Below are 22,402 nucleotides of genomic sequence, written 5' to 3'. Positions count from 1 at the left end.
CAACGTACTGGGTTATGTTTTCTTATATCTGAGATAAAGTATATTGTCATGGATCATCCAACATGTTGAGCTTGCCTTTCTCCCTCGTGCTACCCAAATTCTTTGCACCAAGTAGAGATACTACTTGTGCTTCCAAATACCCTTAAACCCAGTTTTCCCATGAGAGTCCACCATACCTACGTATGGATTGAGTAAGATCCTTCAAGTAAGTTGTCATCGGTGCAAGCAATAAAAATTGCTCTTTAAATATGTATGACTTATTAGTGTGGGAGAAAATAAGCTTTATACGATCTTGTGATGTGGAAGAAATAAAAGCGACGGACTGCATAATAAAGGTTCATATCACAAGTGGCAATATAAAGTGACGTTCTTTCGCATTAAGATTTTGTGCATCCAACCCTGAAAGGCGCATGACAACCTCTGCTTCCCTCTGCGAAGGGCCTATATTTTACTATTATCTTCTACTTATGCGAGAGTCATGGTGATCTTCACCTTTCCTTTTTAGATTTTATCCTTTGGCAAGCACAGTGTGTTGGAAAGATCCTGATATATATATATATATATATATATATATATATATATATATATATATATATATATATATATATCTAATTGGATGTAAGTTAGCATGAGCTATTATTGTTGACATTACCCTTGAGGTAAAAGGTTGGGAGGCGAAACTATAAGCCCCTATCTTTCTCTGTGTCCGATTAAAACTCCGTAACCACAAGTATTGCGTGCGTGTTAGCAATTGTGAAAGACTAAATGCTAGTTGAGTATGTGGACTTGCTGCAAAACTCTTACATAGACTCTTTCTGATGTTATGATAAATTCCAATTGCTTCAATGACTGAGATTATAGTTTGTTAGTTCTCAATGAAGTTTCTGATTCTTACTTGACATTGTGGATTGATTATTACTTGAGCATAAGAAATCATATGATAATATTTAAATATGTTGTTGTTATAAGAATGATCATGATGCCCTCATGTCCATATTTTATTTTATCGACACCTCTACCTCTAAACATGTGGACATATTTATCGTTATCAGCTTCCGCTTGAGGACAAGCGAGGTCTAAGCTTGGGGGAGTTGATACGTCCATTTTGCATCATGCTTTTATATCAATATTTATTGCATTATGGGCTGTTATTACACATTATGTCACAATACTTATGCCTATTCTCTCTTATTTTACAAGGTTTACATGAAGAGGGAGAACGCCGCAGCTGGAATTCTGGGCAGGAAAAGGAGCTAATATTAGAGACCTATTCTGCACAACTCCAAAAGTCCTGAAACTCCACGGAAGTTATTTTTGGAAATAATAAAAAATATTGAGCGGAAGAAACACCAGAGGGGGGCCACCCACCAGGCACGAGGGTGTGGCCCTCCGATGCCCATCTTCTGCTATATGAAGTCTTTCGTCCGAAGAAAAATCATAAGCAAGCTTTTGGGACGAGACTCCGCCGCCATGAGGCGGAACCAATCTAGGGCTCTGGCAGAGCTGTTCTGCCGGGGACACTTCCCTCTGGGAGGGGTAAATCATCGCCATCGTCATCACCAACGCTCCTCTCATCAGGAGGGGGCCAATCTCCATCAACATCTTCACCAGCACCATCTCCTCTCAAATCCGAGTTCATCTCTTGTATCCAATTCTTGTCTCTAAGTCTGGGATTGGTACCTATAGGTTGCTAGTAGTGTTGATTACTCCTTGTAGTTGATGCTAGTTGGTTTATTTGGTGGAAGATCATATGTTCAGATCCATTATGCATATTAATACTCCTCTGATTATGAACATGAATATGCTTTGTGAGTAGTTACGTTTGTTCCTGAGGACATGGGAGAAGTCTTGCTATTAGTAGTCATGTGAATTTGGTATTCGTTCGATATTTTGATGAGATGTATTTTGTCTCTCCTCTAGTGGTGTTATGTGAACGCCGACTACATGACACTTCACCATTATTTGGGCCTAGAGGAAGGCATTGGGAAGTAATAAGTAGATGATGGGTTGCTAGAGTGACAGAAGCTTAAACCCTAGTTTATGCGTTGCTTCGTAAGGGGCTGATTTGGATCCATATGTTTCATGCTATGGTTAGGTTTACCTTAATACTTCTTTTGTAGTTGCGGATGCTTGCAATAGGAGTTAATCATAAGTGGGATGCTTGTTCAAGTAAGGACAGCACTCAAGCACCGGTCCACCCACATATCAAATTATCAAAGTACCGAACGCGAATCATATGAACGTGATGAAAACTAGCTTGACGATAATTCCCATGTGTCCTCGGGAGCGCTTTTCTCTATATAAGAATTTGTCCAGGCTTGTCCTTTGCTACAAAAAGGATTGGGCCACCTTGCTGCACTTTATTTACTTTTGTTACTTGTTGCTCGTTACAAATTATCTTATCACAAAACTATCTGTTACCTATAATTTCAGTGCTTGCAGAGAATACCTTGCTGAAAACCTCTTATCATTTCCTTCTGCTCCTCATTGGGTTCAACACTCTCACTTATCGAAAGGAGTACGATAGATCCCCTATACTTGTGGGTCATCATCGTGCTGGTGGAACTGTCCCTCGACACTTTGGTGGATCAAGAGTTCGAGCGGCGTCATCGAACTGAACGTGTGCAGAACTCGGAGGTGTCGTACATTCGGCGCTTGATCGGTCGGAACGAGAATAAGTTCGGCTACATCAACTGTGTTGTCAAACGCTTCCGCTTTCGGCCTACGAGGGTACGTGGACACACTCTCCCCCTCTCGTTGCTATGCATCTCCTAGATAGATCTTGCGTCAGCGTAGGAATATTTTTGAAATTGCATGCTATGTTTCCCAACAGTGGCATCCGAGCCAGGTCTATGCGTAGATGATATGCACGAGTAGAACACAAAGAGTTGTGGGCGGTGATCGTCATACTTCTTACCACCAATGTCTTATTTTGATTCCGCGGTATTGTTGGATGAAGCGGCCCGGACCAACCTTATATGACCACGTTCTTGAGACCGGTTCCACCGACAGACATGCAACTACTTTTGCATAAAGGTGGCTGGCGGGTGTCTGTTTCTCCAATTTTAGTTGAATTGGATTTGACTGCGGCCGGTCCTTGTTGAAGGTTAAAACAGCAAACTTGATAAATCACCGTTGTGTTTTTGATGCGTAGGTAAGAACGGTTCTTACTAGAAGCCCATAGCAGCCACGTAAAACTTGCAACAACAAAGTAGAGGACTTCTAACTTGTTATTGCAGGGCATGTTGTGATGTGATGTGGTCAAGACATGATGTGATATATGTTGTTGTATGAGATGATCATGTTTTGTAAAAGTTATCGGCAACTGGCAGGAGCCTATGGTTGTCGCTTTATTGTGTGCAATGCAAACGCCATGTAATTGCTTTACTTTATCACTATGCGTTAGCGATAGTTGTAGAAGCAATAGTTGGCGAGATGACCACAACACTACGATGGAGATCAAGGTGTCAAGCCGGTGACGATGAAGATCATGATGGTGCTTTGGAGATGGAGATCAAAAGCACAAGATGATGATGGCCATATCATGTCACATATTTTGATTGCATGTGATGTTTATCGTTTATGCATCTTATTTTGCTTAGTACGGCGATAGCATTATAAAATGATCCCTTAACTAAATTTCAAGGTATAAGTGTTCTCCCTGAGTATGCACCGTTGTGAAAGTTCTTCGTGCTGAGACACCACATGATGATCGGGTGTGATAGGCTCTATGTTCACATACAACGGGTGCAAGACAGTTTTGCACATGCGGAGTACTCGGGTTAAACTTGATGAGCCTAGCATGTACAGACATGGCCTCGGAACACTGGAGACCGAAAGGTCGAACGTGAATCATATAGTAGATATGATCAACATACAGATGTTCACCATTGATGACTACTCCATCTCACGTGATGATCGGACATGGTTTAGTTGATTTGGATCACGTGATCACTTAGATGATTAGAGGGATGTCTATCTAAGTGGGAGTTCTTAAGTAATATGATTAAGTGAACTTAATTTATCATGAACTTAGTCCTGATAGTGTTTGCATATCTATGTTTTAGATCAATAGCTTGCGATGTAGCTCCCCGTTTATTTTTTGATATGTTCCTAGTGAAAAATAAGTTGAAAGATGTTAGTACCAGTGATGCGGACTGGGTCCGTGATCTGAGGATTATCCTCATTGCTGCACAGAAGACTTATGTTCTTGATGCACCGCTAGGTGACGGACCTATCGCAGGAGCAGATGCAGACGTTATGAACATTTGGCAACCTCGGTATGATGACTACTTGATAATTTACGCCATGCTTTACAGCTTAGAACCGGGACTTCAAAAACTTTTTGAACGTCATAGAGTATATAAGATGTTCCAATAGCTGAAATTGGTATTTCAGACTCATGTCCGAGTCGAGAGGTATGAGACCTCTGATAAGTACTTTGCCTACAAGATGGAGGAGAATAGCTCAACGAGTGAGCATGTGCTCAGAATGTCTGAGTACTACAATTGCTTGAATAAAGTGGGAGTTAATCTTCTAGATAAGATAGTGATTGACAGAGTTCTGTAGTCACTATCACCAAGTTACTGGAACTTCGTGATGAACTATAATATGCAAGGGATGACGGAAACGATTCCCGAGCTCTTCGTGATGCTAAAATCGGCGAAGGTAGAAATCAAGAAAGAGCATCAAGTGTTGATGGTTAACAAGAGCACTAGTTTCAAGAAAAAGGGCAAAGGAAAAGAAAGGGAACTTCAAGAAGAATGACAAGAAAGTTGCCACTCCCGTGAAGAAGCCCAAAGCTAGACCTAAGCCTGAAACTGAGTGCTTCTACTACAAAGGGAATGGTCACTGGAAGCAGAACTACCCCAAATAATTGGCGGATAACAAGAATGGCAAAGTGAACAAAGTTATATTTGATATACATGTTATTGATGTGTACTTTACTAGTGTTCATACTAACCCCAGGGTATTTGATGCCGGTTCAGTTGCTAAGATTAGTAACTCGAAACAGGAGTTGCAAAATGAACAGAGACTAGTTAAGGGCAAGGTAACAATGTGTGTTGGAAGTAATTCCAAGGTTGATAAGATCACCATCGCATACTCCTTCTACCTTCGGGATTAGTGTTGAACCTAAATAAATGTTATTTGGTGTTTGCGTTGAGCATGAATATGATTGGATCATGTTTATTGCAATACGGTTATTCATTTAAGTCAGAGAATAATTGTTGTTTTGTTTACATGAATAAAACCTTCTATGGTCATACACCCAACATAAATGGTTTATTGAATCTCGATCGTAGTAATACACATATTCATAATATTGATACCAAAAGATGCAGAGTTGATGATGATAGTGCAACATACTTGTGGCACTGCCGTTTAGGTCATATTGCTGTAAAGCGCATGAAGAAACTCCATGCAGATGGGCTTTTGGAATCACTTGATTATGAATCATTTGATACTTATGAACCATGCCTCATGGCCAATATGACTAACACTCCATTCTCCGGAACAATGGAGCGAGCCAATGACTTATTGGAAACAATACATACCGATGTATACAGTCCGATGAGTATTGAGGCACGCGGGGGGTATCGTTATTTTCTGACCATCACAGATGATTTGAGCAGATATGGGTATATCTACTTAATGAAACACAAGCCCGAAAAATTTGAAAAGTTCAAGGAATTTTAGAGTGAAGTGAAGAATCATCGTAACAAGAAAATAAAAGTTTCTACGATCTGATCGCGGAGGTGAATATTTGAGTTACGAGTTTGGCCTTCATTTAAAACAATGTGGAATAGTTTCACTACTCACGCCACCTGGAACACCACAGCGTAATGGTGTGTCCGAACGTCTTAACCGTACTTTATTAGATATGGTGCGCTCTATGATGTCTCTTACCGATTTACCACTATCGTTTTGGGGTTATGCTTTAGAGACAGCTGCATTCACGTTAAATAGGGAACCATCTAACTTCGTTGAGACGACACCGTATGAACTGTGGTTTGGCAAGAAACCTAAGCTGTCATTTCTTAAAGTTTGGGGTTGCGGTGCTTATGTGAAAAAGCTTCAGCCTGATAAGCTCGAACCCAAATCGGAGAAGTGCGTCTTCATAGGATACCCAAAAGAAACTGTTGGGTACACGTTCTACCACAGATCCGAAGGCAAGATCTTTTTTGCTAAAATGGATCCTTTCTAGAGAAGGAGTTTCTCCCGAAAGAAGTGAGTGGGAGGAAAGTAGAACTTGATGAGGTAATTGTACCTTCTCTCAAATTGGAAAGTAGTTCATCACAGAAAACTGTTCCCGTGATGCCTACACCAACTAGAGAGGAAGCTAATGATAATGATCATGAAACTTCATATCAAGTTACTACCAAACCTCGTAGGTCAACTAGAGCACGTTCCGCACCAGAGTGGTACAGTAATCCTGTTCTGGAGGTCATGTTGCTAGACCATGACGAACCTACGAAATATGAAGAAGCTATGATGAGCCCAGATTCCGATAAATGGCTTGAGACCATGAAATCTGAGATAGGATCCATATATATAAGAACAAAGTGTAGACTTTGGTGGACTTGCCCGATGATCGGCAAGCCATTGAGAATGAATGGATCTTCAAGTGGAAGATGGACTCTGATGGTAGTGTTACTATCTACAAAGCTCGAATTGTCGCAAAAGGTTTCCGACAAGTTCAAGGTGTTAACTATGATGAGATTTTCTCACTCGTATCGATGCTTAAGTCTGTACGAATCATGTTAGCAACTGCCGCATTTTATGAAATCTGGCAAATGGATATCAAAACTAAATTCCTTAATGGATTTATTAAGGAAGAGTTGTATATGATGCAACCAAAAGGTTTTGTCAATCCTAAAGGTGCTAACAAAATGTGCAAGCTCCAGTGATCCATCTATGGACTAGTGCAAGCATCTCAGAGTTGGAATATACGCTTTGATGAATTGATCAAAGCATATAGTTTTATACAGACTTGCGGTGAAGCCTGTATTTACAAGAAATTGAGTGGGAGCACTACAGCCTTTCTGATAAGTATACGTGAATGACATATTGTTGATTGGAAATGATGTAGAATTTTCTGAAAAGCATAAAGGAGTGTTTGAAAGGATTTTTTCAAAGAAAGACCTTGGTGAAGCTACTTACATATTGGGCATCAAGATCTATAGATATAGATCAAGACGCTTGATAAGACTTTCGATAAGTACATACCTAGATAAGATTTTGAAGGAGTTCAAAATGGATCGGTCAAAGAAGGAGTTATTGCCTGAGTTGTAAGCTATGAAGTTGAGTAAGACTCAAAACCCGACCACGGCAAAAGATAGAGAGAGAATGAAAGTCATTCCCTATGCCTCAGCCATATGTTCTATAAAGTATGCCATGATGTGTAACAAACATGTTGTGTACCTTGCCATGAATTTGGCAAGGGGGTACAATAGTGATCTAGGAGCAGATCACTAGACAGCAGTCAAAATTGTCCTTAGAGGACTAAGGAAATATTTCTCGGTTATGGAGGTGATAAAGAGTTCGTCGTAAAGAGTTACGTCGATGCAAGATTTGACACTGATCTAGATGACTCTAAGTCTCAATCTAGATACGTATTGAATGTGGGAGCAATTAGCTAGAGTAGCTCCGTGCAGAGCATTGTAGACATAGAAATTTGCAAAATACATACGGATCTGAATGTGGCAGACCCGTTGACTAAACTTCTCTCACAAGCAAAACATGATCACACCTTAGTACTCTTTGGGTGTTAATCACATAGCGATGTGAACTAGATTATGGACTCTATTAAACCCTTTGGGTGTTGGTCACATGGCCATGTGAACTATTGGTGTTAAATCACATGGCGATATGAACTAGATTATTGGCTCTAGTGCAAGTGGGAGACTGAAGGAAATATGCCCTAAAGGCAATAATAAAGTTGTTATTTTATATTTTCTTATATCATGATAAATGTTTATTATTCATGCTAGAATTGTATTAACCGGAAACTTGATACATGTGTGGATACATAGACAAAACACTGTGTCCCTAGTAAGCCTCTACTAGACTAGCTCGTTAATCAAAGATGGTTAAGTTTTCTAACCATAGACATGTGTTGTCATTTGATGAATGGGGTCACATCATTAGGAGAATGATGTGATGGATAAGACCCATCTGTTAGCATAGCATATTGATCGTTAGGTTTTATTGCTATTGCTTTCTTCATGTCATATACATATTCCTTTGACTATGAGACTATGCAACTCCCGGATACCGGAGGAATGCCTTGTCTGCGTTCAAACGTCACAACGTAACTGGGTGATTATAAAGATGCTCTACATGTATCTCCGAAGGTGTTTGTTGGGTTGGCATAGATCGAGATTAGGATTTGTCACTCCGAGTATCAGAGAGGTATCTCTGGGCCCTCTCGGTAATGCACATCATAAGAAGCCTTGCAAGCAAAGTGACTAGTGAGTTAGTTGCGGGATGATGCATTACGGAACGAGTAAAGAGACTTGCCGGTAACGAGATTGGACTAGGTATGAAGATACCGACGATCGAATCTCGGGCAAGTAACATACCGATGGACAAAGGGAATAACATATGTTGTCATAACGGTTCGACCGATAAAGATCTTCGTAGAATATTTAGAAGCCAATATGAGCATCCAGGTTCCGCTATTGGTTATTGACCGGAGAAATGTCTCGGTCATGTCTACATAGTTCTCGAACCCGTAGAGTCCGCACGCTTAATGTTCGATGACGATTTTGTATTATATGAGTTATGTGATTTGGTGACCGAACATTGTTCGGAGTCCCGGATGAGATCACGGACATGACGAGGAGTCTCGAAATGGTCAAGAGGTAAAGATTGATATATAGGACGATGGTATTCGGACACCGGAAGTGTTTCGGGATGCACCGGGTACTTATCGGGTCACCAGAAGGGGTTCCGGGCACCCCCGGCAAAAGATATGGGCCTTATGGGCCAAGAGGGGAAACACACCAGTCACAAAGGTGCTGGTGCACCCCCCTCCCCCCCATATGGGCTGGCCAAATTGGAGAAGGAAAGGGTGAGGAGGAAAGGAAAAACGGAATAGGATTCCCTCTTCCCCCTCTTCCCTTCCTACTCCGAATAGGAATAGGAAAGCGGGGAGGCCGAATTGGGAGGACCCCAAGTAGGATTCCTCCTACTTGGGGCGCCCCCTTGGCTGCCTCTCCTCCCCTCCAACCTATATATATATATATATATATATATATATATATATATATATATGGGGGGGCACCGCTCGAACACACACAAGCAATTGTTAGCCGTGTGCGGCGCCCCCCTCCACAGTTTACGCCTCCGGTCATATCTTCGTAGTGCCTAGGCGAAGCCCTTCGCGGATTACTTCACCATCACCGTCACCACGCCGTCGTGCTGGCGGAACTCTCCCTCGACACTTTGCTGGATCAAGAGTTCGAGCGACATCATCGAGCTAAACATGTGCAGAACTTGGAGGTGTCGTACATTCGGTGCTTGATCGGTCGGAACGAGAAGAAGTTCGACTACATCAACCGTGTTGTCAAACGCTTCCGCTTTCAGTCTACGAGGGTACGTGGACACACTCTCCCCCTCTCGTTGCTATGCATCTCCTAGATAGATCTTGCGTGAGCGTAGGAATTTTTTTGAAATTGCATGCTACGTTTCCCAACAATTTTCCCCACAAAAGGTTTTTTAATTATAAATCAGGTGTCCATGTTTTTGATATTTACATCTTTTTACTTGTCGAATTCTAGAATACTCTTCTTAATCCAAGCAAAGTGCACTCTTTGTCCAAATAAATAGGGTATGTTTTGTTTGCTGTGTGAAGATGAATTTCGATCAAGAATTACTCTATTAGGTACTCCCTCCGTTCCTAAATATTTGTGTTTTTAGAGATTTCAAATGGACTACCACATACGGATGTATACAGACATATTTTAGCGTGTAGATTCACTCATTTTGCTTCGTATGTAGTCACTTGTTGAAATATCTAGAAAGACAAATATTTAGGAATGGATGGAGTAGTTTATATGACACAAAATTAATATCCACGGTTTCATATTCCAAGTATCGGCTTATGATTTGGAATTTGTAGCACAAAACCACTTACCGATAGATTAGCTATCAATTAAAGTCTTGTATTAATCAAAAAGAAGTCTTATATATCCTTGGCCAGGGAGGATTTTAGCCAACATGGGTGGCAACATAATCTTCAGATCGATCCACCTTCTTTGACATAGGCATCGTGTCGGTCTCATAGGATTTTACTATTGCCAATATGTCACTTTGTTTATCCATTTATTTTTGTCAAACTTGTTCCTGTTGGTTATGTGCATCGTAGTTATGCATAGACCGGGTGTCTTTTCATATGATTGTAGTCGTTTGATGCTACATTTTGAGTTAATAAAACCGTCTTTATCAAAAATATATCCATATTGAGGGAGTACAAAAACTTTGGGTATCGCTCATGCATATGTTAAGTTCTGTTGCCCGCACTTGCTTTAAGTGAAGCTGGTGGGGCATGCACGCATGGACGGTGTGTGTTTTTTTAGAAAAGGAGGATGACCCCCGGCCTCTGCATCTGGGAGATGCATACGGCCACTTTATTGATTATTCTCGAGGACCGTACAAAGTATTACAACAATGTGCCTGAATCCACCATCTTGGCAACGTATGCCGCTACTCCTATCCAATATGATGAAGGGGTGCTAGCTGGGCCACTACCCAAACCACTCACCTAAGCCTAACATCAAAAGCCGGAAGCCGAAACTCATTCGGAACCCCCAGCCGAGCCACATACCTGTGTGTGGTTGCCTATATCTTGCTGGAAAAAAAATTAATTGAAATACAGAGTCGTAAACGTCGTATACACGTGTATCACTAGATGTGCATACTCACACATCAAACGAATACTGGAGTCGCAGAGCTTTAAAATTATCAAAGTAACCAAAAATGCCTTGCTATTGACGGGTACATCACCTTTTACTTGAGAATCTAACAGCAACTCTAGCGGACTCCGCAAAACGCCGGCCCGTAAAATACGTATGCAGTTCGCGCAAAACAGCTTTTGCGGGCCGGCGCGGGCTGGCACAGATGCAGACTCCCAAACGGATCCGTAAAAAAGTATATTCGTGGAATATGCTTTTTTACGGGTCGGCTATGCGGGTTCTGCTCTTTGCGCCGCTGCATCCCCACAAATCATCAGCCCGCAAATCTCAAATCCAACATAATTCAACAATCGAAAACAAACTAAATTATTCAAATCAAACATAAAACAATAATCATCCGCATTACAAATAATTATACAAATCACCGTAGCAAACTAAAAGTAATGCAATACAAAACTTGTCCTGAATACAAATACAAATGAATACAAAAATTAGTCACTGTCCAGCCCTTTGCCAATGGTGCTCAATGAGATCTTCCTGAAGTTGAAAGTGTGTGTCTGCATTTTCAATCTCCTTATATGTCTGAAGAAAAGCTCTAATGTGGTTTGGGTCTCTAGCTGGTTTGACACGGCTACCCACATTATCATAAAAGAATTTTAAGTTCATTCATCTCTCATCTTCAAGAATCATATTGTGCAGGATAACACAGCAAGTCATGATGTTCTTCAGGGTTTTCTTATCCCAAAAACAAGCAGGACCTCGGACAATGTCAAACCTAGATTGCGAAACACCGAATGCTCTGTCAATGTCTTTTCGGGCTGCCTCTTGCACCCTTGCAAATTCACATTGTTTTTTGGTTTTGGGTTCTTTGATGCTCTTGACAAATGTGCACCAAGGAGGATATATACCATCTGCAAGATAGTACCCCTTTGTGTATTCATGCCCATTGATAGTGTAGTTGCAAGCAGGAGCATCACCACTAGCAAGCCTAGCAAACAAATGAGAGCGTTGCAACACATTGATATCATTGAGTGTGTCGGGCATACCAAAAAAGCAATGCCAAATCCATAAATCCTCGGATGCTACGGCCTCTAGCACAATTGTTGCATCACGAGACTTGCCACAATACATTCCTTGCCAAGCCTTGGGGCAATTTTTCCAATTCCAATGCATACAATCAATGCTACCTAGCATCCCAGGCCAACCTCTCCTCTCATTAGCTGCCATCAATTTCTTTGTGTAATCTTCATTTGGTGCCCGAAGATACTCGGGACCAAAGACACGGACGATCACTTTCGCAAATCTACGCACAGACTTAATTGTGCTATCTTCACCAATGTGAAGATACTCATCGGCATAGTCAGCCGGAACGCCATATGCAATCACCCGCATAGCTGCGGAGATTTTTTTAATATGCACTAAATCCCTTTAAGCCCGCGGCATTCCTTCTCTGAGTGAAATACCGGTAATTTGCCTCGCAAGCTTCAACAATTTTCACAAAAAGGGATCGGCGCATTCGGTACCTTCTGCGGAAGAGGTGTGCAGGATATGTAGGATTCTCCGAAAAATAATCTTGCATCAACATCTCGTTTCCAAGATGGCGATTCCGCGGAATGCACAGACGCCCGACAGTAGATCCTCGCCTCCTCTTTTGGTACTCTTCTTCATGCTCCTTCACGGCAAGCGCCATGACCAATGTTTGCTGCCGAAAGGTCGCAAGCATGGTCTCCACATCCGAGTCGTCCAAATCGGACGAATCGGATAGCAAGAACTTCTCGCGTGGGGTCAACTCCATCTACACGCATGCCGGCGCGTCAATCTACTACACAGCTCGCGAAAATCATAAAAAGGGGACTAACCGGTGGCAAGTGATCCCGGGGCGGCGACGAGGGTGGTGCGCTCAGCGGTGGTCGATCCCAGCGGCGGCGGCGACTGGGGGGGCGGCTCTTCTCGCCAGATCCGGAGGGGCGGTGCAGCGGCTCGGCGCGGGAGGGTGAAGGGCGGCCCCGCGGAGCGATTCCGCCCGCAGATATGGCCGGAATCGCCGGCGGCGGGCGGGCGGAAGCAAGGGCGGGCGGCGGCGGAAGGAAGGGGGAAAAGAGCGCGGGCTGAAATGTCTCTCCCGCCAACTGCTTCTCTGTGATGCAGGGCACCGCAGCCGCGAGGGGGAAACCCGCGTTTTCCCGGGTTGGGGCCGGAAATTTGCCGTGCCCCCTAAAATTTTTTACGGGCCAGGGCGGGATGTGGGGTCTGGTCGGGCAGGCTTTCTGGCCCGCACCCGCATTTTGGCGGTTATTTTGCAGGTCGGGGGCGGATGCGGGGTCTGCTAGAGTTGCTCTAACTTCTTACGTTACAAGATGTGACCGAAGCGGGCACTCTGAATCTAAAAGGGCTGATTACAATTTTGTTTTTTGGAAAAAGTACAATTTTAAGAGGCCATGCAGTTTATGGTCTTCAGAAATACAATATTTTCAGTTCACTCTGTAGAATTTCATTTTATATATGTGACTTTTCCCAAAAGAAGATTCCTCGGTTCATGAAATAAATTTGTGAGGGCCTCATGGAATTTGTACATGATGTAACGGGCTTAACGCGCAAAGTTCACCCCTCATGAAAATTCATGGGAGTACTCGTTCGTATCAAACATTTGCAGGATTCGAACAAAATAACGAAGAAACATAATTTGCAGTTTCGATTCGCTTCAGTGATTGTAGTTGCTGCTAGTTGGTCTAGTGAAATGAATATTTTCCATGATTTATGTTATTTCTGATGTTCTTTGTAATCCCATGACAGTTGATAAATAGATCAGAAGTTCTTAAAGAAAAAAAACTAAGGTGGATTCCTCCGAATCATGACGCCGACATAGCCCGATACACGCACCCAGCGCTTTCCGTAAGCAGCACGCAGTAACTTATCTTAAAAGAGTGAGAGAGAGAGAGAGAGAGAGAGAGACAGAAGAAAAGGAAATTTTACCGTGGGCATTTTGGGGAATCTCCACAGGCAGGGTAGTGGAGCTGGAATTCCCCTGACAGTGACGCAGAGAATTTCTTGCTATCGATCGATCCTCTGCCCTGCCCCATATATACGCGGCAGCGGCTCACTCGTCCCATGCCATCGCTCGCTGGGCGACAGCATCAGAGCAAAGAAAGGTTGCCTCCCCCTGCCTTGGATTTGATAGCCGCTAGCTGATTAAGCTTATTACGCTCTGTCCTACCAGCAGCTAGCACATAAAAATATCTCCAAGAAAGAGCGGAAATCGCAGCAGCAGCAGCAGCAGCACCATCGTGCTCAGCTTAGTAGCAGTAGCACTGCTATCTCTTTCAGGCTTTCAGCTAAGCGGGAGAGCTCGCTCGCTAGCTGAGGGAGTGCCGCGCGCCATTAATGGCGGAGGCGGAAGGGCAGCTCGCGGCCTGCTGGGGGAAGCAGGACGACGAGTGGAGGAAAGGCCCGTGGACAACCCAGGAGGACAAGCTGCTCCTCGACCATGTCGCCCAGCACGGCGAAGGGAGGTGGAACTCCGTCTCCAAGCTCACAGGTACGGCCCGTATCTAGAGTTCTAATCGTACTCCTAATTAACTCGAGGTTCCTGCATCAACAGATTACTCCTACCACTACAGTACTATTTTTCTTGTCCTGCTCTTGATCTGATGTTTTCTAGCTTGATCTAATGCTTTATGTTCTTCCTTGACTTTTGTCGCTGCAAGTACGGGCCTCCTTTTCCAACTAACCCGGCTCTCGTCTGCAACTTGCAAGTTGCGAATGATTGATCAGGCCTGCAAGTTGCACACGGATGTAAACAGTACCTTAGGATCTTCAAGTACCGGCGACTTGCAAGTTCACAAAGCTAGCCGCATGCATGCATGATTCGATCCTGTACGGTCTTGTGTGTTCGTCTCTTCTTGTTAGGACGAAGATGATGAACTACCTAACGCTCTCTTTCACGCATTGAAATTTCTTGGAGAATATAGTCAGTGCGTTCCTTTGAGATTTCATCATCAATTCTTCAACTCTACACGAACTAGCTTGCACGTAAGTAGAAGCCTATTAGCTAGCTCTGCTTTACATACGATATACATGGAAGATGCATGCGTGGATATATTGCTGGTCCTGATTCCTGAGCGAGCTACGTGTACGGGAAGTCCTGGCAAGTTCCATGGGCTACTGATTAACTATTTAATCAAGACACCCATGACCATGAGCTAGTGTACGTACACGTGTTTGTTGAGGTGAAAAATATATATACATATACTAAACTAAGTGTAGCATGGCCTAATGGATGGACTATACATCGCCGTCTCTATGTGCATCCACCTCGCAGAATTGGCAAGCCAAAGGGGAGTGTTGGACGAATAATCACCAAACAATTAGTTAATTGACGTATGAATAATATCTACTAGTCAGTTGGCTATGTATCAGATGGAAAGACATTAGCACTTATATACCTAAATAGTTAGTTGGATTAGTATCAACACATAGTGATGCCGACATCAACTATGCACACCACTAGCGGCGTATCTAGCATCCAGGCAGGCATTGGGGTTAATCCAAGCACGTACGGCCAATATGTTGAAATATATCTTTCTCTCCCTGGGTTAGAGCTTTTCGGTAAAGCCGTCAAGATATGAATTCAGTATACTAAATGAGGCAAATGACACCAATAGACTATATAGTTCATATGGGTACGTACGTGGCCAGGCCAGGTAATATTTTTTTTCCTGGACCACCCCTGCGTGGTAGTATAGTACTGCACATGTGGTAATCTAATCACTTGGCCCGCCGCCGAGTGCGTTTCTCATTATTTGAGCTTCGCTGCTGCAGGTCTGAAGAGAAGTGGCAAGAGTTGCAGGCTGCGGTGGGTTAACTACCTCAGACCTGATCTAAAGAGAGGCAAGATGACACCCCAAGAGGAGAGCACCATAGTCCAGCTCCACTCCTTGTGGGGGAACAGGTAAAAATATACTTACTGCAGATGATCAAGTCCCCCCTACCCTATATGCATGCAGATTGCAGACTGAGCTAAATACCGGTGTGCTAAAATTTAGTGTGCGCTTCTTCTTCAGGTGGTCGACGATTGCGCGCAGCCTGCCGGGGAGGACGGACAACGAGATCAAGAACTACTGGAGGACGCACTACAAGAAGGGCAAGCCGTCCAAGAACATCGAGCGCGCCAGGGCGCGGTTCCTGATGCAGCGGCGGGAGATGCAGCAGCACCAGCAACAGAAGCTGCTTCTTGGGCAGGGCAAGGACGTCGAGCTCCCCGGCGCCACCGTCTCGGACGACGTCGACGAGAAAATGGACGGCGCCGTAGGCCCGGCGGCGACGGCGCTGGCTGACCACGGCCACGAGGAGCTGATCATGCAGGACGTGCTGGACTTCCTGTGCCCCATGTCCTGCGCCCTCCTCCACAGCGCCGGGCAGAGCGGCAGCTGCGGCGCCTCCACGAGCGAGGAGTACGGCTCGACCGAGGATGACGGCGCCACGTGGGGAAGCCTGTGGAACCTCGAAGATGTGGCCCATGACGGCGACGGTGGGGCATGCGCGCTGTGGTAGCTGGATGATTCCCACCGTTAGCCCTCGCGGCGAGAGCAAAAGGAGACCCCATTAAGAAGTTGCATGCTCCCTTCTGATAGCGAACGGAGGGATGCGAGAGTACATGGTGCTGAAGTGATGGATAATGATGCGGCAACAACAACAACTATCGTACGCCCACTTTGCAGGAGCCTCAGTTGGTGACACGTTGAAAGCTCTGTTGCACTTTCTCGAGGGGAAACTGAAGATGTGTTTTCCCTGGTTGGCACTGACGAAGCTCTCTTCCTGCCCAGTGCCTACTCAAACATCAGGGACAAGGGTGTGTTGAAATTGGTTTCTGTGTTAATATTAACTGTCTGAATATAACATTATCTCTGGGTATTACGTCGGATTATGATAATTCTGTTTGTCTAACTGTATTTTGACTATTTTATGGTCTGTTTAACCGCCTATTTTTTAACACATGGCAGGACTCAGGACTAGACTAGCCTATTGGTGGCAATGTTTTAAATAGCCGGCTATAGCTCCGCTATAGCCCGCTATATAGCCTTTTCAGCAGGGTGCCGCTAAATGGTCCCATGTACAAATAGCCCGCTATAGCTCCGCTATAGCTAATTTTGAGGTCCGCCGCTATTTGGCAATAGCCCGCTATTTAAAACATTGATTGGTGGTTTATTTTCATAGAAGAAACACCGTGAGCACGAGCACTGAGTTCGGAACTCGAACGCTTGGTGATTTATTGTTTATATATAGAACTATAGAAGAAACACCGTGAGCACACAACGCTGAGTTCAGGACTCAAATGCTGGTGGGCAGCGTGTGCACTCGCCAAGCTAGCCAACCGAGCGATGCTCGGTGCTCTAACCGACTTTTTCATTTTTGGCTACTGCGCATGGTTTCATTTTTGCACTAGACTATGAAGTAGGTTTAGCACAACACAATTCGACAATTCAACAATCGCAAACTGAGCATTACTCAACTACATAATCAGCGCTACCAGCCTTAATTAGAATCTTGATCACATGGCCGAAAGATCCGCATCAGCCTTTATTGCGCAACGCCTAGAGAAAATAATCATGAAAGACTAAACTTATAGAACAAAGTCCTCATACCTTGTCTAATAACGTGATATGAGGAAGAGGAAGGAGGACATTAGACGCTGACTGGTGAGGTGAGGTCAATTTTGATCTCGATGGTGAAGGCGGGTAGCTAACCAGTGATGGCAATGAATAATGAGCTACCATCTAGCTAGGCTTAGAGAACTGCTTGATGGGGGCACGGCGTTAGTGGTGGTTGTCATATCTACGAGGTTATGGTTTATGATGGGCGGCTGAAGCAAAAAAACAAGAGGGTCAGTGTCATTGGGCTGACGGGTGCACTAGTCACTATAGGAGGAAGGAGGAGAGAGGAAAGGTGAGGAAGGAGGGCGATGTGCAGCGTCATGCCCTAAGGGTACAATGCAACCAAACCGAATTGCACATATTCAAGCCTAAACTCACACTCCCTTTTAGTGCTTGGTCCATGAGTTTGCAATATTCTCAGTCCACACAATATTGGTAAAATCCATCTCTATTAAAATTAACTAAGGAGGCCATTATAGCTCAGCCGACGTAGAAATAGTTATTTTTCGGTCAACATTGATAGTTGTCTCAATATTTTTAACACACCAACAGTCAGTTTATAAAAGAAAAGAAAAATGAAAAATTAATGCAATTTTGTTAATCGATTGTTGCAAAATTTAGTTGCATAGATTAAAAAAACATACTATATATAAAAACGGCGGTATCTATTTTCCTTTTTGAGGGAAAATGGTATTTTCTGTGGTGCATGCATGCATGTGCTAGGGTCATATATGATAATGTGAACCAAGGGCATGTCATTATTCAAGAGAGACTGACTCCACACTAAGCAATGTGACTCCAATTTCTGTCGTCTTAAGTCTTCCTTAATCAAGCCCATTATCACATGAATTGTCTAGCCCGTGCTAGTTGTTTCAAAGTCCGATTCGGCCCACGTATATAAGCATAGGCTTTTTAATGGCGCATATACCATTCAAAATTCCTGGTAGTTGGATAAAAGCTTTGGATACAGATTCAAAGCATCAAGATAAGTAGTCCGATCATTAGTTGGCGACTCATAGCAATTTAAGTAGAAAGCTTGCTTTGATATTCCATAGTAGATGAAATGTGTAACCTAGGTTATACAATTTGCAAACATCCTCTCGGGCACTTGCTCGTACCACCGCGGCATCACATACTTTAGTTAATTAAGTTAGTTTGCACATTGACTAATTGATGGAAGTATTCTAAAACACTATTTTTTTGAAGAAAATAGCATGTGGCAAATAAAAATGTTTTTTGTTTCATGTTTGGTTTAGTCCAGGGCCAATGCCTTGACTTTTACGATAGTGGTAGTATGTGGATCTACTTATGACTCTAGGAAGGAAGCCTTTCTCTCTCAGTTACACTCTTTGTTTGTAGACTGCTCTATCCCAAACTTTGATTGAGGTAGATTTCAATTTAGTTAGGTATAGCTCTGGTAAGAAAATTGTAATGTAGATCACAAGTGGTGTGGCCCTTTTTATGCTTGGGGTGGGGCTTTGGAGTTTGTTAGGGATCAAGATGGGCAATAGGTTATTCACTTGGTCCACCAACCGGAGTGATCTTGTCATGGCCACCATTGATAGGATGTTCTGCTCAATTGACTTGAATCTAATTTTCCCGTTAGCAACCATTCAGGACCTCCCTAGGCTGGGTAGTGACCATACCACCATCCTATGGGATTCTGGTATGGGTCAAAAATCTAGAAGCCCTAGTTTTAAGTTTGAGAAATGGTAGTTGCTAAGAAGTGATTTTAGAGTAGTTGTAGTAAAGGCTTGGACTAGGCATGCTAAGGGTAGGAATACAATAGACATTTGACAGAAGAAGATGAGAAGTCTTAGGTGAAGGAAATATGCCCTAGAGGCAATAATAAAGTTGTTATTTTATATTTCCTTATATCATGATAAATGTTTATTATTCATGCTAGAATTGTCTTAACCGGAAACTTGATACATGTGTGGATACATTCACAAAACACCGTGTCCCTAGTAAGCCTCTACTAGTCTAGCTCATAAATCAAAGATGGTTAAGTTTCCTAACCATAGACATGTGTTGTCATTTGATGAACGGGATCACATAATTAGGAGAATGATGTGATGGACAAGACGCATCCGTTAGCATAGCATATTGATCGTTCAGTTTTATTGCTATTGCTTTCTTCATGTCAAATACATATTCCTTCGACTATGAGATTATGCAACTCCCGGGTAGCGGAGGAATGCCTTGTGTGCTATCAAAAGTCAAAACGTAACTGGGTGATTATAAATATGCTCTACAGGTATCTCCGAAGGTGTTTGTTGGGTTGGCATAGATCGAGATTAGGATTTGTCACTCCCAGTATCGGAGAGGTATCTGTGGGCCCTCTCGGTAATGCACATCATAAGAAGCCTTGCAAGAAAAGTGACTAATGAGTTAGTTGCGGGATGATGTATTACGGAACGAGTAAAGAGACTTGCTGGTAACGAGATTGAACTAGGTATGTAGATACCGACGATCGAATCTCGGGCAAGTAACATACCGATGGACAAAGGAAATAACGAATGTTGTCATAACGGTTCGACCGATAAAGATCGTCGTAGAATATGTAGGAGCCAATATGAGCATCTAGGTTCCACTATTGGTTATTGACCGGAGAGGTGTCTCGATCATGTCTTAGTTCTCGAACCCGTAGGGTCCGCACGCTTAACGTTCGATGACGATTTTGTATTATATGAGTTATGTGATTTGGTGACCGAATGTTGTTCGGAGTCCCGGATGAGATCACGGACATGACGAGGAGTCTCTAAATGGTCTAGAGGTAAAGATTGATATATAGGACGATAGTATTCGGACACCGGAAGTGTTCTGGGGGTACCAGGTACATATCGGGTCACCGGAAGGGGTTCCGGGCACCCCCCCCCCCCCCCCCCCGGCAAAGATATGGGCCTAATGGGCCAAGAGGGGAAACGCAGCAGCCAGCAGGGGCTGCTGCGGCCCCCATATGGGCCGCGCCATAGGAAGAAGGAAAGGGGGGAAGAGAGAAGGAGGGGGAGGGATTCGGCCTCCCCCTTCCTTCCCTCCTCCCTCCTCCCTCCTCTTTCCTTCCCCCTCCGGTGAATATGGTAAGGGAGGGCGAATTGGACAAGGCCCCTAAGTAGGATGGAAAACGTTTGCTTTCATCCGGTTGATTTCTTCCTCCTGTAAACCGCTCCCTTTGCTCGACACGTGTCGCACTGGCCCCACGCACGGCTCTCCACTTTCCTTATCCCTTCGCACGATCCACAGGCCGCACAAACCATCTGGTTTCCTCTGCTTCATCCCCTACCTTTTTCTCCCACTTCTGGATCTTGCCATTTCTCCGCTCCGGCAGCTCGTGCCCAGCCGTCGTGCACAACCAGCTGCTGCAGGGAGGGGGGAGTGTTGTAGTGAAGCCGTCGATGCGTCGTGGGGTACTGTGATGGAGTTGCGACGCTCGGGGGAGACGGCGGAGGAGGAGATAGCCGGTGCCGCGATGGAGCACGGCTGGTCGGCTGCGCCGGTGGCGGCGCGACACTGAAGCTTCGCCGGCGGCCAATCGGGGGTGCTGTGATGGAGCAACACCCGCACGATGGGGCGCTGCAGTGAAGCATGCGGCAATCGTCGGGGTGCTGTGATGTAGCACCGCCGCGCCGGCGACGGTGCTGCACTGAAGCTTCGCCAGCGGCCATGTGATGGAGCATCACCATGCGATGGGGGCGCTGCAGTGAAGCATGCCGCGACCGTCGGGGTGCTGCGAAGGAGCACAGCCGCGCCGGCGGCGGCGCTGCGCTGAAGCTTCGTCAGCGGCCATGAGTGTTGTGACGGGAGGTGCGACGATGGCTGCGCGGTGGGGTGCTGCAGTGAAACATTCGGCGGCCGTCGGGGTGCTGCGATGGAGCGCCGCCGTGGTTGCAATGAAGCTTCATCGGTGTGGCTTCAATGCTTTTTTGTGATTGGTGGTTCTATGGCCATGGCTGCAATGGAGCAGCATGCCGATGCTCCTGGTGCTGCATGTCGGAGCTGCTGGAGCGCTGCCCGGCGATGCAGGGTGGGTGGCGGCTCTTGGAGCTGCGTTGCATCGCTTCCGACGGCTCCAGTGCCACCAGGTTACAGGATGGATGTGCAAGGACGGGTGCTGCGTTGTTCTAATGGGATGTGATCTGATGAGGAAGACGTGAGGCGAGGCTGTGTTGCTTGGATCAAATGGCGACCCAACGCCATATCGGACGGCTACCCAGGCGGATGATTTCTTAGAGAAATCATCCGGCTGATTTGTAGCAGCCGCCAAGTAGGATTCCTCCTACTTGGGGCGCCCCTTGGCTGCTCCCTCTCCCTCCCACCTATATATATATGAGGGGGGAGGCACCTAGAACACACAACAACATCTGTTAACCATGTGCGGCGCCTCCCTCCACAGATTACACCCTCGCTCATATTCTCGTAGTGCTTAGGCGAAGTCCTGCGCGGATCACATCACCATCACCGTCGCCACGCCGTCGTGCTGACGAAACTCATCTACTTCCTCGACACTTTGCTGGATCAAGAGTTCGAAGGACGTCATTGAGCTGAACGTGTGCAGAACTCAGAGGTGTCATACGTTCGGTGCTTGATCGGTCGAAACGAGAAGAAGTTCGACTACATCAACCGCGTTCTCAAACGCTCCCGCTTTTGGTCTACGAGGGTACGTAGACACACTCTCCCCCTCTCGTTGCTATGCATCTCCTAGATAGATCTTGCGTGAGCGTAGGATTTTTTTTGAAATTGCATGCTATGTTTCCCAACAGTGGCATCCGAGCCAGGTCTATGCGTAGATGATATGCACAAGTAGAACACAACGAGATGTGGGTGGTGATCGTCATA

At 44.7% G+C, this 22,402-nt stretch overlaps 1 protein-coding gene across 1 annotated transcript; it reads left to right on the top strand.

The window, feature by feature from the left end:
• The first annotated feature begins 14,032 nt into the window (after window positions 1-14,032).
• LOC123049590 (trichome differentiation protein GL1) lies at window positions 14,033-16,816 on the top strand. Its single transcript, XM_044472483.1, has 3 exons — window positions 14,033-14,451; window positions 15,735-15,864; window positions 15,977-16,816. Exons 1-3 carry the CDS (start codon window positions 14,298-14,300, stop codon window positions 16,464-16,466), a joined length of 774 nt encoding a protein of 257 aa, XP_044328418.1. The 5' UTR covers window positions 14,033-14,297; the 3' UTR covers window positions 16,467-16,816.
• Window positions 16,817-22,402: the final 5,586 nt, after the last annotated feature.

Source organism: Triticum aestivum, chromosome 2D, assembly GCF_018294505.1.
Source record: "Triticum aestivum cultivar Chinese Spring chromosome 2D, IWGSC CS RefSeq v2.1, whole genome shotgun sequence".
Taxonomy (NCBI): domain Eukaryota; kingdom Viridiplantae; phylum Streptophyta; class Magnoliopsida; order Poales; family Poaceae; genus Triticum; species Triticum aestivum.
Note: the sequence above shows the minus strand (reverse complement) of the source record. Positions and strands in the feature narration are given on the sequence as shown.

Coding starts and splice junctions, on each gene's coding strand:
- LOC123049590 (XM_044472483.1), top strand. CDS start 14,298: ATGGCGGAGGCGGAAGGGCAGCTCGCGGCCTGCTGGGGGAAGCAGGAC. Junction 14,452..15,734: donor CTCCGTCTCCAAGCTCACAG/GTACGGCCCGTA, acceptor TCGCTGCTGCAG/GTCTGAAGAGAAGTGGCAAG. Junction 15,865..15,976: donor CACTCCTTGTGGGGGAACAG/GTAAAAATATAC, acceptor CTTCTTCTTCAG/GTGGTCGACGATTGCGCGCA.